Raw genomic sequence first — 20,023 nt, forward strand, 5'->3', positions numbered from 1 at the left:
AAATTAAGTAGGTAACTGAGAAATCGTTTGAAGAATAATAATTTACAGATCTTATTTTTTTTGTTTCTTAGATTACGAGGCGCGGCTAAAATAAATTGGTGCACCGCCGTCGCTCGATGGGTTCACAGAAACTTCTATGTTGTGACCTGAGATTACCGACATGTTGACCGAAACTCCGTCCGGATTTTTAACACGGCATTAGACTTCTATCCTGGTCTCTATTCTGCGGTTGTGCATCATGATGGAGATAGTTTTTCAACAGTTGCCCGCTATAGTCGGAGTGAGAAGAAAGTTCCTCAGACGCTTTTCATGTGTTCTTGTACGCTTGCGCAGTAGTAAAAAACATGGCAGAAGGGGTAGAAAATCAGCGGTGGGGAGGCCGAAAGCATTGAAGCAACTGAGGACCTCTTTTCTCAGTTCGACAATATATACAATGGCGAAGTGAAGACGTTAGGATATTAGTTGATTGAAATACAAAGATGTGTAGATATATTCAGTTGTGTGTATTCAAATTAATAACACCTTGACACAACCGTCAGTATGCTACTAAAAAATATTAAAATTAGTAAATTTAATAATAATGTGATATAAAGTGCTGCAGGTACAAAAATAATATTATCACTGAGTACAAATTTGTTATGACATGTCACTGTACACATCTATATTTGTATTATAGCACGTATCAGCTTATTATCACACTTATCTAATATTATTTCTATTTTCTGCTAAGTAATCGAATATGATACCTATATTTCAAGAACATAAGTATTAGAAAATAAATGAGTGATTTTGAATAGATAATAAATATAAAAATGATAACTTATAGTTGAACTTGGTTATAAAAATCTTTTGATTGCTTATCTTCGATGTCATATTTCTTGATATATTAAATAATAACCATTAAAGATTCCGATTGATTTCACTGATTGATGTTGATTAATTAATTGAATCGAATATCATTTCAGGCTGGCTAAGAGGATGGAGACATTGCTCTACATGGTACTGTGATTAGTTGTAAATTATCATCGTTAGTATCATCATAATTACAATGGCTTACTATGAAATGTACAATAATAGTTCACCTCCATCCTTTTCAAAAATCGAGCCAGCTTATTGGAATTATACTGACCATGTCATCCTTGAAGATCTTAAGATAGACAGCAACTTCATTTGGTTGCTTTGTTCATTGGTATCTGCTATATCTTGGATTATTTATATTACATATTATAACAGTAGAGTTATAGGATATATTATAACGAGACTGTTGAATCGATTTGTTGTAAGAGATGGATATGTGAAAGTTGGTGAGTAATCATTTCATTAAAACTTATGCTTTTCATATTACATTTAACATCTCAATTATTTATTTATTATAATTAATTATTTATTGTTTAGGATCGTTTACGCTTTGTGCTTTAAGTGGTAAAATAATGTTTAGAGACATAGTTTATATTACAACGGATTATAGTGTAAGGGTTCAAGATGGATGGGTAATATTTAGATGGTGGAGAAGTTATGTTCCTAAAGATGTATCTGAAGGTAAAATATAATTTATTAAATTACCACAAATCATCATTCTTTATTCTAATTTTGTTTTATTAAATTAATTTATAGATCTTTCACATTCCGATACACGTCTATCTGTGTTATTAAATGGGTTCGAACTTCATGTATATAATCGCTGTCAACTATATGCTCGGTTAGAAAAAACATTCGGCCTATCATCACAAATGTTTCCTAATGATAAGGAAAATCACACATTTAATATTAATGAAAGAGATGATAGTGGATCTGCAATGAGTAATTCAGCAGCTAATGAATCAAGACAGCAAATAAATGCGATGGACGTATCACGGCATATGGAAAATATAAGAAAACAAGAAGCACATGTGTTAGCAAGAACTTGGAGAGATTTAATTCCTGTTATAAAATTAGACATTTGTTGTGGAAGATTGGTCTTTGGTAATCGTTTAGTACCTACGACACTTTCAATCGTTGTTGAAGAAGCTCATTTTGTATATTCAACAAAACCAGCAGCATCTAGGCATGATCATTTTATGCATTTCACCAAGTGTAAAGCAGAGAATTTTAAGGTAATTCTGGCACCAAGTCCCAAATATACTGGCATGATTGATGATCCACCGAGATATATGGGAGAAGGATTTGTGGTGTTAAGTTCAAATAATATTGAGTTTTATTACTATATGGATGAGCCAGGAGTTGTTCCTGAACATCCAGAAATGATTAGATTAGCAAATGGAGACATGGTAGAAGCAATGCCACCAATTTGGGGAATTGATGTAAAATGTGGCAAAGGTACAGATTTTAGTTATGGACCTTGGGCTGATAGACAACGAGAGCATTTGTTTAAATTTTTTTTTCCTAATGATTATCAACAACTGAAAGTTACTAAATCACCAAAACCTGGTGAAAAAAGACAAGTGCAATCATTTGATCTCCGTCTTTCCACTTTAAATGAAGCTACTATTGATATTCTCTTTAGTAAAAATCGTGAAACTAATGCTGTTCATATAAATGTAGGAGCGGGGTCATATTTAGAAATAACAATGCCATGGATTGTTCTTCAAGACGGATTCACGACAAAAATAACTGGACAGTTATTACATCTTGAAGCAACGACTAGTTTACAATATCGAAGTTTAGTTGAAAGTGAAACATTAGAATTCGGAGTTAAATGTCATTATCCATTAAGATGGAATGATTATCAAGAATGGACGTTGAATTTGACTGGTTGTAAAGCCACTGCAAATCTTGTTTATGCACATAAAGAATTTTTCCAAGACATGATCAATGATTGGGCCAGTAAATCACGACCAGACATTCTTCATTTTATTCCTTATACTTGGAAATTTAGTCTTCTATTGAAAGAATTCGAATTAATTACTATTTGCAACGAATATAACTGGATTGATTGCTCATCACAAAACCAAGAAAATGCCCATATTGCATTTTGCGGTGAAATATTTGATCTCTCTTTTGATCTACCATTTACTGAATTTTTACCAGTAACTGTACCTTTACGATTTTGGATTCAAGGTGAAAGTGTAGATCTTTCTTTTTTCCTTCCTGAAGTGAATACAAATCGTATAATTCTTTTAGCAATAGAAAAAAATGCAAAAATAATCACTCGAGATGGTTCGTGTAAACATTTAGCAGATTTAACCAGACAGAAAAAATGGAGAAACATCTGTCAAAAAAGTCTAGGCTGGATGGACTGTTGGTCTGTTCCTATTGTAGCTTTAAGTATTAATTATACTTATCATCCATGTCCACCTTTAGGTCCTACACCTCAAGCAAATATAACGACCCCAGAGAAAGAAGAAATTCTTCTTTCTCCAATGAGAATACCAAGATGTAGAAAATCTCCAGGACTTCAATGGACTCAAGATGGAAATGTGAGACGATTCGATGTACAGTCTATTTCACCTGATAAAGTGAGCCTTGAACTTGAAATAGGTTCTTCTATTCTCATACTTTATGGATCTCTTATGAAAAGTTTTTTAAATTTAAAAGAAAATATTTTTGGAAGTTATCAATCATTTACGGATATGCAACAAAGTCGATCTACAGTCTGTAATAACTCGGATAGTAGAAGTAAAGATATGCAAAATAGTAGTGTAGAAGCCTCTGTTGTTGAAGATGACGACAACAGGTCTAAGACATTTGATCCTCGGTACTATCGACCTATTGAAGTTACTGTGGGCATAACAATACATGATATTCAAGCACATTTGGTTAAAAACTGCAACGAAGATGATCCACCTTGTCCAGTGATTATTTTAGAACGCTTTGGATTTGAAATGAGAAAGGCATTTAAAGAGACAGAATTACAATTGCTTCTTTCACCAGCAATAATGCTCCTTACAGATAATGTTTCAAGAATGTCAAGTAAAGAGCGACATTTAAGTCAAGGCCACTTGATGTTGAGTGCCCTTCAAGTTCGTGGTCATGCCATGTTCAGTAACGAAGGAAGAAGTCTTGATCAAGAAACTTTAGAATATGCTTGGTTAATTGAAGTTCAATTAGGAAAATTAAGTGGAAAAATTACATCGCCGCAGCTTTATCATTTGGTGACTTCATTAGAAACATTTTTATTGACAGTAAAGGATACAGAGAATTTGTTAAGACCACCAGGACTGCCACATCATTGTCATCATGGTCTACCACCTCTTCAATGTCCAGATAGTGATCCAGATAATCATTACAGATGTCCAACATCAGAAGATATCAAGTATAGAATGACTAGAGTAGCTATTGATGTAATAGACCTGTATATTCAAGAAGCTGGTACTGCGACACAATTATGGATTTCACCTATTCGCGTGTCTACATGTAATTTACATGGCCAACAAGTTAAATCTGGGATTACTGGAGTAATGCCGACAATTTTGATCAGACAATTTGTTTCTGCTGCCAGTTATTTTGCTAACACAACTAGTAATACAAATACAACAGGTAGTGGGAGGTCTCATACTAATAGCAATAAAGTATCATCAGGTGATGGATCTGATATGTGGCTTGAAGTTGGTTCAATATCTATGGGCCCTGTAATTATTGAAGCTGCCATTTCATTACCAAAACCAGAACATAATTTACATATAGTTCAAAATAAATATCTTAAAACACATGACGAAGCTACAAAAAGGCTTTGGTTTCTTTGGCCTCAAGATAACAGCATAAAACCCAATAAATGTGGATGTATTGGTGGATGTGCTTTCTTTGGCAACAATAGAAATGGTCCCAGATTTTTCAAACCAAGTTATTATGATCTCCAAGATGGTATAAACATTGCAGCTTACCGAATCAACACTTCTGGTAAAGAAAAAGGTTTTGGTCAGTCTATCTTACATGATGGTCAATTAGTATTTCATACTCCTCCATATAGTCTTCAGGATGTATCTTTGCAAGATGTTACTTACCCATTATCATCAGGATTAAGATTAGTTGTAGTGCCAGATGGTCATCCTCAAGCAGAAAAAACGAAATCAGGAGTTGATGAAGATGAAAGTACAAAAGTCAGTACGACATCTAAAAGTCCAGCCAGTGATAAAAAGCTACCACCACTTGGAAGACGGTTTTCTTATACTTCAATTCGTGGATCGAATTTAAAAGATATTCCTTATTCTCGTTTAGTGGATGCCAGTCCAGTACAGTTACCACAAAAATTGGATTCCGATTCAAAATTAAATAGTGAACGAAGCAGGTCCATACTCTGCGTTCCGGAAAACACACCAAAGAGTAGCGCTTCAGATTCTAAACTTGCAGTAGATTATTTTAATACTCCTGAAACGGATGTTTTACAACAAAGCAGTCCTCAATCATTACCTGTAGTAACTGCAAATTCTGATCCACGCTCATCAAAAATGCCTACTTCAGCAAGAAGTGCTGATGGTGTCAATATTTCTGATTCTTATCATTCATCATTATATGGAGATGAAAGATCTGATTCTGATGAAAGATTAAAACAAGAGGTTCAAAGAACAATATCTATGTCATCAGAAAACCACTCAGAAGCATTTTATTCTGCTGATGAAGATCCTGGTCATTATGGATCTGGTGGCAGTAGAACATCTAGTTTAAGACAGTCTATTGTAAGCACTGGCTATCCTACACTCATTCGTAATGATAGTATGAAGAAAAAATATTCTTCAGATTTATCGATTGTTGAAAGTACTGTTAGTGTCACAGGTGTAGGAGAAAAGGCACATACTTTAGAGAGAGCTAAGCCTCAAAGAGAATGCTTGCAAAATCCTCGAGTGATTCAAAGTCATTTTCAAGAGTCTGAAAAAGATCCATCAACTCCACCTCTTCCACCTTCACCTCCAGCAGAAAAAAATTTATTACGTGACTCTTCTGGTAGTTCGGTCTCGTCAACTAGTTTCATTTCTGCAGTGTCATCACAGGAAGATATGACACTTGTTAATCTTCACATGCAAGTTAATAAACCGATTGTAGATTCGCCACTACTCATGTCAAATTATGTCAATCACTTGACACAAGTCAGATGTCCTAATTGGAGTCAGTCATCACTTTCATCTGCTAGCGATGCATTTACTACTCCCATGTTCAGGAGAACTGAAGATGAAAGATTGGTTTATATTGGTGGGCGATTTACTCCAAAATTCGATGTCATTACAGAAGGATTTACATCACTCAAAATGGTCACACGCAACGATAATTCTCCAGTAATTAATTCATCTAATAACAAAACACCAACGCATCCTTATGTATGGGATAGTTCAGCTTTAATTCAGTCAAAAGAAGAAGATGATGGTAATGTGCTTGGTGATAATGATGAAGAATTATTAGCAGTTCAACATGAAACTGGATCAAGCACAACAATTATTATTAAACTAAAAGGAGATGTTGATATTATGATCAGTCCAATGGTTTTAGAATCACTACAAAAGTTTATTGATGTTCTTACTCCAACACTTGCAACATTACATCCTCTGACTATTTTAAATCATCTACATAGTGAATGTATTTCCAGAGTTGAAGATGCTAATATTTTGAAACAAGACCAAAGTTTATCATATTGGAGTCAAGTTCAAACAAGTTCTAAAAGATCTACTGCTGAGAGAAATATTAAAAATGGTCAAGGTGATGAAAAAAGTAAAACTGCTATTCAAACGAATGTCTATGAAGAAAGTATTACAACTCAAATTCAAGGAACTATTATTTTACCAAAGATAAATATAACTCTGTTGCAAACATCAGTAGTTGAAGAAATCATATCTTTCTCAGCTTTAGATAATATTCGAGACTTGACATGTGTATCATTATTTGCAATTTGTTTCGAAGAAGTAAATGCACGTTTTTATAATGGAAAACAAGCTCGAGAAGTGGTTCATACATTCAATAAGCCTGCGGTAATGGCTAATCAGAAAAAAGTGAATAAAATTAGCAAGGCTTTTTTATCGGGTCATCAAAGTGCTGCTGTTGTTACTGAAATAAGTAGTGGAGAGACTGTCTACATAGAAACATCAGAAAAGCAGCAAGAAGAAATAATTATCACTTTAATTATTGGTAAAGCTCACTCCCAGTTACGAAGACTGAGAAATGAATCATCTATCTTAAAGGATGCTGTTATTACAGCAATATCTGCTCATCATTCTAGAGTTTTATTTACTCATACTCGGCTAACATCGCCTCTGAAGTGTGTGGATTATTATTTACATCAGCCTACAGAAGAAAAAGAGAAACAAAATAAACAGACAACATCACCGCAAGCCACAGAAGAATTCACTTCAGGCAATGGTGAAGATCGTTTAGGTTTTATAATGTTTGAATGTGGCCTGGAAGGAATAAAGCTGAAGATTGTAAAAAGATCACAATTTGAAAAAGGAGATAATGGTCAAGATGATGATAAAAAAAATGAAAGAGAAATATTTTATGCAAGTAATGTGAAAAATCATGATGAAACAGAGAATACTAATTCCAAAACTAACACAAATACACCAGCTACTACTATAACTGAAACAGATGGCAATACTGCTAATGGAACAGCATCGAATGCTGGTCCAATAAATTCCGGTGGAGTATCGAATAGTCTTGTAGCACGATCCAATTCAAATGGTAACACTGTTTCCGGAGTTATAGAGTTGAAAACTGTGTGGTTTAATTTTGCTGCACCACCACGAGCTCCAATCACCAGGAAAATTGATTTCACCAGACTTGACTGGAATCTTCTTAGCACTGCATCTCCAGCTATAAATGCATGGATGAACTCCAGTAATAGATTTGCAATTCAAATTGTACATATGTTTAGAAGTATGTACAAGAGATCAACTGCAGTTGTTGCTTGCTTAATGGCAGAAGCACTAGATGAACAGGGAATTCATATGCCTGTGAAAAGCCGTTATGGTAGACTTACTCCACTTGCTAAAACACTTCAAGAGGATCCATCTTGCCAGCTATGTAGTATTCTTCAAAAATATGTTGTTCTATCGGATTTGCCTACAATTAATACTAATCTTTGTGAATCGAAAGTTCCTCATTTATCAACTTTACGCCAGGTAATTTTATAAAGACATTTTTTTTTTTTTAATTTTTCAAAAACACTTGATAATGAATATTCTTTTAGGGTGTCATCGTTTTGAGCAGACAGTGGAAAAATATTTTATATACACCTCTACTTTTGGAGCATAATTACAAAACCAAACATGTGAAGCCATTAAATGTTACATTTGCAGTTTCTGATCCAGAAGACGTGAGTATTTTTTTGTTATTTAATTTATACTTTTAATCATAAGATGTTGAACGAAAAGTGGTTTTTCAATGAATACTCGAAACTATTTGATAAAATTAAATGCCCAAATCTTCATAGGAAAATTCTGTTCAATGTGTGAGAAAATTGGAGCGAGGAGATAAAATAAACAGTACAAAAAGGCGTAAGATATTTTAAATTTTTTGTTTAAATTATTTTGTTGCTATTCAAGTAGTTATTCTCACTAAAATTTGTTTCACAAAAAATTTTAATGCTTAATAAAATATTTAAAAAAAACGCCTTTGCACTGTTCGGGGCCTTTTATGTACAAAAAATAATTTTTTAAATTGAAGTAATTAAAAAAAACAACATAATTTGACTGTTAATCGTCGATGTATTATAAATTAATTATCATTGGGATTATCATTAACAGTATTATAACCACATTCACTAAAAAAAAGTCACGACGGCACATAAAATGCCTTATTAATGCTTATTATGTTGATCGACAGTCCTGTATTAAGATAATATTGATACGTTATGTATCTATGAGAAACAGATGTATTGTAAATTGTAATTAATTAATATAATATAAGACACAAATGCCACATAGTGCTTTGTAATGAACACCCAGAGTTTTGGCTTTGCTTGGTATATACAGGAAAATTTGCTGACGGACGGTGAAGGTAGTGCAGGCGACGGTGACGATCAAGAAGTAACAGATGAATGTGCAATGCTCATCCATACGGACCATATGTACAAGCATGCCCAGCAGGTGAAAATAAGCCAGGACAAAAGTACAGGTATCATTTTTTGCATTATACTTGCATTACTGAGAGTACCCTGAGCTGAAACATTGAACAACTGAATTCTAATAAGGAATAGAAAGATCTTTGTCTATTTGTAAAGACAGAAATAGCTGCTTTTGCTATGTAGGCCAGTAGAATATCTCCATCACTAACTAACAATTAAATCTAACACTTGAAATTAATGTTAATATCTGTAGTTTAATGGTGTGTGCTTTGTTAAGTATTTATTTCTTACTTAATGTCTGGGTCTTTGGCTATACTTTAAAACATTTTGCTTGTGGTGTGGAACATTGTAGGTATTTGTGATGGTGGTGATGGTCTTACAGTCCCGGTGAGTTCACCACGTGGTTTAAGAGATAATATAACTCCATCTTCAACGCCTGTACCAGGTCCAGATTCTCTGACATCCCCTTCTCCACCTATAGCTCAACAGACTAAAAAAGGCCGATCATTACAACCTACTCAAGTACCTGTTAGCTCACGAGCGAGTATTGTTTTCCCATTACTCGCCGGCGGGGGATTATTTAATCCTCCACGAGACCCTAATAATATCAGTGAGTTTCATCTAATCAATTTCTTACTTTTCTACTATTCAATTTCATTCGCATGATTTATTACTGCAAAAAAAATTCATACTCTTTGACGTAAGCTTAGCAACTTAAATTTTTATATATTTATAGAATATTAAAGAATGAAAAAAATAAAATGATTTCTTTTTAATATTTTCCCTAGGCTATGGAACTCTGCAAGAAGAGAAAACTCCGCAAATTCACGTATCACATTCCCATAACATGGGCTCCAATCCTAGTATTTATTCCGGTGGAGCTGGAGGAGCTGGTGGTCATGGTAGTCATACTCATAGCACAGGGAGTATAGACCAGATTACTTCACCAGTGACACATCAGTCCAGTCGAATCATCAATACTGGCGAAGATCTTTATAGCTGGATGGCAAAACAACAAGAATTCGTCAAGGACAACGATAAAGGAAACTTGAAAGGGAACTGGGTAATTATCTTTGCTATAATTTTCTATAATTTCACTTTCAATGCCATCTTCATATTGAGCACTTATTGATATCAGGTCTTTCGGGCTGAACAAAAAACTACAACGATGAAGGTATTATACTTGTCGTTAATCAATATTATCAATCATTTGATTTAATTAACATATTTTGATTGCAAATTTTGTCATGAATAGAATTATAATACAATAGAGTTAAAGTAAGTTAATTGAAATATTTCAGGATTCAAAAATCAATACAATGACAACAGAAGATACTGAAGATTCAGACATTCAAAGTGGAGCTTGTTTGTATCCCATGAAGGATTCGCTTCGTTTATTGGATGCACATCTTATTTTCGAGCCGCTGCTCTCTTCACTCTCAGTCATGCCTCAACAAATGTTATCAGCCATTGGATCTGGGAATGTTCATCATAAAAATAATAACAATGCCAATAATAGTAACAATAATAATATTTCTTCGTTTGATTCTTTGGGTTCCAATTTGTCACTGGTTGGTACTATGGATACAATGAGAATCGATATTGTTGTGAGTGAATTTGGAAAAGTTTCAACAGATAAAAAGAAACCTAATAAGTATGGAATTAAAAAAGGATCAAAGATTTCTCTTGACATACCTCCACCAGAAACACCAGCATTTCTTTGTGAGAGAATTGGCATTGATATTGATGTTAAGAAAATGGCAGACATGACGGTAGATGATATGATTCAGCGTCAGAATATTTTATATATTTCCAGAGGTCAACTCAAAAAACATACAAGTACAGTTGTTAATTTTAGTTTGAATATTCGATACATTAATCAACAAGTAAATATGCCGCTTTTACGATTGCTACATCAAATCAGTAATATGTATCAAAATGTTAAAGAAACTCAGATGGAATTGAAAGAACAGCTACCATCAGAAAGTAAACGAACTACTGCTAATTTAACAGTCAATGAAGGAACCATCAAGAACGGATCTTCTTCTACTTCAGATGTTCAAGAGCAGCTTCTTTTGGCTGAAGATGGTAGTAAAAAATTGGAGAAACCATTATTGCAAGCTTCGTCTTATACTCAAGATCAATTCAAGGTACTTTCACCATCAAATAGCATAAGATCTAGACCACAGAGCTTTGCACAAAAATTAAGGAGCACTGGAAAGAGTGTAAAAGGCTATATTAATTTAAATGAAGGTGTAATTACTCCTAGTAATTTTGGTACAAGTCCTAATACAGTGTCGGGATTAGATAAGTTTAGTGTGATTAGTGATAAATGTAGCAAAGAAAGCTCAACCAATTTAACGCCTCGGTGTTGGAGAACAATTTATTACTTGTTGGATTTATATGCAACACGGCCGGAAACAAAAACGATTACTCATCGGTTCTCGTTTCCAGCTGAAGCAGAACAACAGTACGGAAAATCTGGACGATGGAAATATGAAAATTTGAATGAAACGAAAGAAACAGATATTGAAAAGGGATTAAACAGAGAAAATGGATTCACACCAGTTCCTAATCCACAACCATATAAAGAATTAAATGTTGTTACTGATGAACGTACAAGATTATTTATTTTCGGTGTCGCGAAAATTCATAGAACACGACTCTTAGCAACTTTAAGTGGATTAAAATTAGAAGCTGAAATCACTAGCCTTCACGCGAGTTTAACATGCCGGAAGAAATCTAAGCCTGTCAGCTCGGAGTGCAGTTTAACTGGTCAAATTGGCAGAACGATGATTGTTCTTTTAGAAGGAGTTGCTCCAAATCAACAAACGGTTGTTAAAGTGACTGTTGGCAAATCTCAAGCGTTATATTCTAGTATGACTCGACGTCATAAAGATAAAAACAGTGGATTGCTCACAGTTGGCGCAGTGAATATTGATATACCTCAGCACCCGGTAGCTTTACATGGTATGATGACACGTGGTAGTAAACAATTATCCTCAACGTTACAAGAATTACGTGTCACAAGAACTTCATCGAGAATGTCACGTGCCGGACAACAGCAACAACAACCAGAGGAATCTGATCCAGTTCCGCAAGGAAGTCCACATCATCATGATCCACCGACATCTGCTACAATTATTGATGTAGATGTTGATGTTGAAAAACCTCCTGATCCAGGTCCTAGTCTTTTAGAGCCAATTGTTATGCAATTCCATATTATTTTACAAAGTTTAAGTATTACTGCTGCACTTTTGCCTTCACTTCAAGCTCAATATAAAATGGATCAGGTTAATAGTTCAGGAATTACTGGCAGCAAAGCTAAATTTACTATTGATTTACCACAGCATAGCTTAAGTTTTACAACAAAACTTCAAGTTACTGAAGCTAATCTGCCATCTGAAGCAAGTATTGAACTTCCCAAGGTTCACGTTTCAGCTGAATACATTCAAGATGGGAATAATAATTTAAATGACACTAAGATCGATGGCGTGGTTTTGCGACAAGGAAGTTATTTGAGTGCTACAGCTGATATTGGAATATTTGAACATTCACTAACAACAGATTTGTTAAATCATCTGGTTTTCGTACAAAAAGTTTTTATGAAAGAGGTCAATGAAGTTGTACAGAAAGTTTATGGAGGTGAGAAACCAGTTCCTTTGTGGTTAGAAGATGAAGAACCGACAAGTTCTAGTCTTAAAAGAATATTGTTCTCTCTCACCATACGTATCAAAAGGATTCAATTAACTGCTACGACTCCAACTAATTCTGCAGTTCGTCTGGAAACGGGTGCAGTTGAACTACAATTGTCTAACCGGGTTCAAAATGTTTTAGGTTCAACCCAACCAAATCCTTACATGAAACTTTTTGGTAAAGCTCAGTTAGATATTAATTTATCGCTCGGGCAGTTGTTGAAAAATGTAATATTTGAAGAAGCAGAGCCTGAATTTCAACAGTTTGCATTTTTCAATACTCGAGTTGGCTTAAGAAATGCGTTTCAGGAAGAAATGGCTCAAGGTGCTGATAAAGAGTTAGTTTTAATTACACTGAAAAGACCTCTGATTTATATTCAACCAATGGCTGTGGATAAAGCGATTCTAGTCTGGTTAAACTATAAAAATGCCTACGAATATTGGAATGAAAAAAGAGCGAATCTTAATAAAGAAGTGTTAACAGCTACACAACAAGTCTTTGAAAAAGTACCTTTTGGTCAATTAACAAGTCAGCTAAGTTCTCAGCATTTAGGTACTTTATTCCTACAGCTCACTGTTGATGATATGGGTATTTGTATACCTCTTAATCCATTGCCACCAAATACTTGGGGAACAATGACACGTGGATTGTATGATGGAGAATCTAGAGGAGCAGTTGTTGTCACTTTGGAAAATACTAGTATCTCGGCATGTAGCAGTGGTAGCTTGGTTAGCAAAGGAAGGTTTATTGGACTTTGTTTGAGATTTGCTGAAGATTTTGAAACGTCTCTTGATGATTGGAAACCAGATATGAATGACAGCAGCATTATGAATCTTTGTGTTGTGTCAGAAGGGACCTATGAAGTGTGTAGCCGAACAGTTGCACAAAAACAAGATAAATCTGGTAAGTTCATTAATATCAGTAACTTTCTATATAATTGGATATGAAGAAATAAAATACTATATACTTTTTAGATAACGCCAAGTGGTTATTAAACGTTCAGTGGCAAATGGAAGGTGTTGATATTCACATGGACGTGAGTGTTGGACAACAGCTTTCAGCACTAGGTCACACATTGACCATGTTAACAGGTTCAGAAGAAGATGATGCTGGTGCATCAGTCGATTATGACAGTGATGATGGAGATCAACCTGAAAATTGTTCTAGCCAGGTTAAGAAAAAAGTATGGTGTCTTATTTTTTTTCATTTGCCCAGTTTTATCTTAAGTTTTTTATGATATAAATGTAGTCTAGTGTAAGTTAGAATTTCCTAATATAAATTTTTATTTACAGGAAAATATATTGATTAAAAAATCAAAGTATTGGACTGATAACTTACCAGCATTCGTTTTCGACCCTTCATTAGATGCTAAAAAAAGATCTAAATTAATTGAAAAAGAAATGCATGAGCAAGCAAAAATTATTAATGATTTAAGATCACTTGGCGCGTCCCATGGAACGATTGAACAAGAAATGAAGCGTTTACATGAGTTAGAAGCTATGGTTTTTAAAGATTTCCGTCGAGACATGATTCAAAAACTCAGGCGGCAGTCTGTTAAAGCTTCTAGTATTAAAGGCAAGCTGGGACTTGGCAGCAAACCTAATGCCTACCGTTCAAGATCATTTATCGTACCATCTCCAACTCCAGAACATCAACAATTAGAGAGTCCAGAAGATATGAATACAGACATGAACTCTGGAAACTCTGCAAGTTACGAAAGCAGTCCTCGAAGTGGTCCAAGTCGTTCGGCATCATTAAAAGTCAATCGAGCACTTAGTAGTGGTAATGGGAGTTCGGCTGGAGGCAATGGTCCAAGAGTTACATTCAATGACAATCACACAATGTGTAGACAATCTTCATTGCCAAGTGCAAGTTCAGATTTAAGTTTACCTGAGGTAATAAGTGAATTACAATGGCCAGAGACTATTGATATTGACGGCGAACAAGTGGAAATACGCAGAAAAAATCGACTGGACATGAGTAATGCTTCAAGTTATAATAGTATGGATGGAAATGTACCATTAATTCAAACTTCTACTGCTTCTTCACCGTATATTGCAATGCCCCAGAAACCACAAGAACCTAATATTGATTTCGAACTTGATGTCAAAGTATTAATCAATAGTGGTAAATGTGTTCTTCATACAAAAGATCCAGCTAGAGAAGATGAATTGAAGTTACTGAGTAGGATGAAGAAAGAGCGATCTTGTTCAGGTGGTAATTTTGATTTTCAACCAAGTAGTCCAAGTAGTAGTAAAAAACATCTTGGCAGCAAAGAAAAATCTGCAACAGCAAGTACTTCAAGATTACGTTACATGCAACAACATCCTAGTGTTCCTCTGGTTGATTTAACTATTTTTCACATTCCTGGCTTGGATGTTAAGGTACATTATGAATCGAAAACTCTTCCTGAAGAAGTGTCCATTTCTCCACGTACTTCAGCTGAAAACAATTTACTTAATCCTACAATAGGTATTCGCAAATCAAGTACAAAGAAGGCCAGTTTATTTGCTTGGATGACTCTTCAAAGTATTCCAGAAGAAACAATAATTAGTCCTCATATATTGGAATTTTTGGAACAGACTCTTGAACCTATTCCTTCCAGTAAAACTTTTGTAAATAACAGCGGTGGGCATGTTCCAATATTTCCGATTGACAACAATGAAAGTACATCTTGGACAGCTGCAAGTGGAAATTACGCTTATGCAAGTTTCCCTGTAGATGTTATTGTATATTTCCATATGCAGCCATCAACATTTAGATTCTCTTGTTTACCAGTGTCTCGAGTTGAATGTTTACTTCAACTCCCTTCACTTGATATCGTATTTTCATCCAAACGTGCGGAAGAAGAACTTCCAGAATTTCGAGATTTTAAATCACCAGGAGCTTCTTCATCAACGTCCAGTGGAAAAGAAAGTTCCGCAATTGGAGGTGTATCTGTTACAGGTTGCCTTGCAGATTTTTCAGTATATATATTCCATCCTTATGGTGGTGGAAAGAAAACTAGTTTAAAAGAGGCTCAGTGGTCACCATTATCAGATAGTGAAAGAAAAGACTCACTAAGTATAAATGTTGAATTTGTTAAGTTCCATCTCTCAAGAAGTAGAAGAGTTAATTTTCAAAGTGAACAATCTAAAAAAGGAGTAACTTCAGATGCTAGTAAAGCAGTTATACGATTTTCAACAATCGTTGACATCGGTTCAGCATCATTTAAATATGATATGAGAAGAATAACTGAAATTTTAGCTTTTCCTAAGGCCTGGTATCGTCGTAGTATCGTACGAAGGCTATTTCTTGGAGATTTAAACCCGGGTTTTTCATATTCTGATGGTCGTGATGACAATTTACAGCCGATCAGTCAAGATGAAGCTGTAATGGGTAGCTCTCTTTTAAAACATTATGATAGACATTATGGGACTGGAGATATTTTATCAAAAAGTGCACCAGAACCCAGTCCTACTTTACAGAGGGATAAATTAAGACTGAGCTTTGATAGCGAAATGCCAAGACAAATGCGATTAAAAGACATTGGGCGAGGATGGAGTTTTACTTCAGAAAAAATAAACGCCACTACTTCAGAAATGAAAAAGAGAGAATCCGCTTGGGAAACATTGGTGCTTTTTGCTATTAATTTTACACGACTTAATGTTCATATGAATATGGGCAATGTGATGGGAAATGTTGCTTGGATGACCAAAGACTTCCGTTCAAATGGAAGATTATCAATAGGAAGTACAGGGCATAAAAACTTATTTATTGGAATTGGTTTAGGTGGATCTAGTCTAGATGCTAAAGGTGGATTTGTTGGTGGAACAATAGAGTTAAGTAAGATTGATACATACATTCATATTCGTGAAGAACCTGGTACTGAGCCGGATCATACATTGGGTTTAAAATTATTCGCATTAGAGTTACGGCTTGATTACATGGGCACAAGTGTTTTGATGACAAGAGTATCTTCTTTAGATGTTACTTTGCGAGATGAATGGAAAATTAATACTCAAACTACTAATAATAATGATGCTTTTATGCCAACAAGAAGACCAGCGATTATTTTTATGCATGGTGATCTTGGTTGGGATCAGTTACAGATTATGATAAGTAAATCAACGACTGCAGACTTACTTAAAATGTTTTATAAACTTGATGAATTCTTCAGTCAACAATTCAAAAGTAGCAAACGAGTATTTAGTTCTCTTCAACCGCGAAATCAAAGAGTTATCTCTAGCAATAGTTTTAAAAAGAGACAACAGAAAAAGAAATCAAGTGATGGGCCCTGGACATTAAATCAAACAGCTATATCTGATGCTAGACATCATCGACATTGGCAACGAGTTTTAACACAAGTAGCAGGTTTACAGCTTGGCACTCTACAATTTTCTTTACCCAGTAATGGTACTGTTCTTGGAGGAACAATGGAATTACATGGATGCAATATTAGTCTTGCTTGTTTTCACGGAATTAATTTTAAAAGTAAAAATTGGGCATTATTTTCTCTTAAAGAGCCTTGCATCAGTTTTGCCACCGAAGCACAAGAAATACCAAGTGTTGAATCTGCAAATACTTGTGATGTTCACGTTGTTCAAACACTCACAATAAGTCTTGGTCAACAACAGCAAGAACAACATGCCAAACATCATTCCATGGCTACTGTTTGCAAGTTGAGCCGAAGTGTTCTCTTTCCACCACAATTTAAATCTCTTCAAGAGTGGTTCCATTATGCTTTTGCTAATAGTGAAATTGATGGTATGAATAAATTTGATATATATCTTAAAGAAACAAACAATTCATTTAATAATATTTTTTAGCTGTTGACCGGTTTCCGTGTGTCGAAAGAGAACGATCAGAGGTACCACCGGATAATAATACGAACAGTCGTGGCAGAAGTACATCATCAGCTTCTATCAAGCTTCAAGAGCACACTCACACACGAGAAGTTATTTTTGCTTTACCTTCATTGCAGTTACACTTAAAAACTGAGCATTTACAAACAGCAAAAACACCAGATGTCATAAGTACGTATAAATTATTATTCAATTACTCCAAGTATTATAATCATTTCTATCATATATGTGGTATCTTCGAACAATTTATCCGGTTTTCATAAATCTGGTGATTCATGCAAGCGCTTTCAATTATATTTTGTTTTTATTCGTTCGTATTATTGTGTATTCATTACTAAAAAAATTATTATCGCTGATATTGGAATTTAATTTTTTTTTTTCGTCATTAAAAAATAATTAAATTTATTTACGCGCTCTCCTTAATGTGGTCTATCAGTCTAGTATTTCATCTCCTCTCATAGTGCTACTTTAGTAGAAATCTTTATAGTACACTGCAATTCTCTTTCTCTGTGTATTTTTTAGGACTGCCTAAACATATTTTATATAGTAAGTACCATAAAGTAACAAATGGTAAAACCAATGGTTATTTTTTTCAATAAAAAATAATTATATAGTGTAGATAGTGGAGTTAAAGTTACTCTTATCCCAGTTGTTCTATTCAAACTGCATGAATATTAGATCCAAATTTGTTTGACAGCCTGATTAAGTTTTATTTTGATATCAATAATTATGTTATAGACCCATACAATTTAATTTTTATTTAAATTCTGGTATTATACAATTTTTATATAAATTTTATTAGGTGAGAAGCCGCTTGTGGAATGCAGTTTCATTACTGAATTTGAAGATCACATATTTGTTACCGTGGATGCTGAAGCATTCTTCTTTTTACATGATCTCATCACTTCTTACGTCAATGAAAAGGAAAAAGTAGTAAGTTTATTATCACTGAATTATTCATTATTAGAAATGAATGTTATTTGATTTCACTTAATTGAATTGTTAATTATTTCTTAGCATGCAGGAGGCTTGCGAACCAATAGCCCCGATCCTCAGGAAAAACGGAGTACAAATAAATCTCCAGCATCTAATTCTACGTCAATTCCTTCAACCTCTATCTCTGAAGAAGAGAAAAAACGAAAACAATTCGATCCAGCCGAAATGTTTATTAAAGATTGGCGATCATATAGGTGCAAAACATGGCATTTAGAACCGACTGTGAGGTATGTATTAAAAACCAACAAACAAAAAATCAAACATAAATAAGAGTTGGAATATTTATATTAAACTTTGTTTAATAGATTACTTTCATGGGCTGGAAAAAGTATTGAGCCTTACGGAATAGATTATATTTTACAAAAATTGGGATTTTCTCATGCACGAACAACAATTCCAAAATGGATTCAAAGAGGATTCATGGATCCACTGGATAAATTACTAGCTGTTCTTATGTTAAGAATGGTTTTAGCTGTACGAGAGGAAACTACGAGTGACCGGGAAAATAAAAAAGAAAGGATAACGCGTAATGCCGTATAAAATCAAGTGAAATAAAAGACAATTAATTAGATTTTACAAGCAACGACTAAACACAAATATAGAGTATTATTCATTGTCATGCTTAGTCGAGCTTTAGGTGGAAATTAAACACTAATTATAGTTAATGAATTTGGAGAAATATTTTTCGGGAAATAATTCGGTTGATTCCTGGGAATATTGGGAAACCAATGTGATTGAATAGACTATTTCATACTTGCGAATAATAGTGAAAATGAATATATTATTATAGTAATCGATGAGCGGTTTATCATTAGTAGACGATTCGTCCATTTGTTCCGTTCTGCACTGCGTATAAAATAAATAGGTCAATAATATCTCTATAAATATCATCGAGAGCGAACCAAATAGTGTAAATTTACAATCGTTATATGTGGTATTTTTTTATAAACTTTACTGACGTTTATGTATACTATTTATTTAGATTTTTTTTTATTTGTATTCGAATTTAATTTACTTAAGATGATGCATTGAAATTTGTATTGTAAAACATACGTACATATCTTTGTTAATTATTTGTGTTTAAGTATTCAAGTATTGTTTCCTTCGATAAACTATCATATTTATTACATTACTATATTTTTTTAATCTCTTAAATTAATTTCATGTCCAACCAATGAAAAGTAAAAATGTCAATAGAAGTCTATACGCAATCGAGCATATGTCAATCATAATAATGATTAAAAATTTATGCTAAAAAGTCCATCACTTTTTAAAATCAGACAGTGTAAAAAATATTATTATTGTTAAATTGAAAAATATGCTGTTTGTATGAATGTTCCATATTTATTTCTGTGATCGAATTAACAATTAAGTGATTATAATATCATAAAAATTTGTTAATAAATCTTCGAATTAAATGAAATTTAATTTTTCATTTCTTGTCGAGATCTATAGAATAATTAAATTTAATAAAATATTCACATTTGAGGTAGAGGACGTTGTA

The 20,023-nt window shown here is 34.0% G+C and overlaps 1 protein-coding gene across 7 annotated transcripts; it reads left to right on the forward strand.

The window, feature by feature from the left end:
• The first annotated feature begins 352 nt into the window (after positions 1 to 352).
• tweek (transmembrane protein KIAA1109 homolog tweek) lies at positions 353 to 19,400 on the forward strand. 7 transcript variants are annotated; one of them, XM_035087446.1, is made up of 16 exons: positions 353 to 601; positions 966 to 1,304; positions 1,396 to 1,539; positions 1,615 to 8,039; positions 8,108 to 8,233; positions 8,892 to 9,033; positions 9,336 to 9,593; positions 9,772 to 10,046; positions 10,122 to 10,157; positions 10,285 to 13,582; positions 13,654 to 13,862; positions 13,972 to 17,425; positions 17,488 to 17,694; positions 18,326 to 18,456; positions 18,541 to 18,746; positions 18,825 to 19,400. In XM_035087446.1, the coding sequence occupies exons 2-16, from the start codon at positions 1,049 to 1,051 to the stop codon at positions 19,057 to 19,059; spliced, it is 15,402 nt and encodes a 5,133-aa protein (XP_034943337.1). In that variant the 5' UTR covers positions 353 to 601; positions 966 to 1,048; the 3' UTR covers positions 19,060 to 19,400. The 7 variants fall into 7 exon arrangements, with proteins under 7 accessions (XP_034943337.1, XP_034943311.1, XP_034943286.1 ...); XM_035087420.1 differs by lacking the exons at positions 8,892 to 9,033; positions 10,122 to 10,157 and adding an exon at positions 8,351 to 8,414 and having other exon boundaries at positions 9,429 to 9,593; XM_035087395.1 differs by lacking the exon at positions 10,122 to 10,157.
• Positions 19,401 to 20,023: the final 623 nt, after the last annotated feature.

The sequence above is a fragment of the Chelonus insularis genome, unplaced genomic scaffold (assembly GCF_013357705.1).
Source record: "Chelonus insularis isolate UGA/USDA-ARS -01 unplaced genomic scaffold, ASM1335770v1 contig_128_pilon, whole genome shotgun sequence".
In the NCBI taxonomy this organism is placed as follows: Eukaryota; Metazoa; Arthropoda; class Insecta; order Hymenoptera; family Braconidae; genus Chelonus; species Chelonus insularis.

Coding starts and splice junctions, on each gene's coding strand:
- tweek (XM_035087446.1), top strand. CDS start 1,049: ATGGCTTACTATGAAATGTACAATAATAGTTCACCTCCATCCTTTTCA. Junction 1,540..1,614: donor TCCTAAAGATGTATCTGAAG/GTAAAATATAAT, acceptor ATTAATTTATAG/ATCTTTCACATTCCGATACA. Junction 18,747..18,824: donor CATTTAGAACCGACTGTGAG/GTATGTATTAAA, acceptor TTTGTTTAATAG/ATTACTTTCATGGGCTGGAA.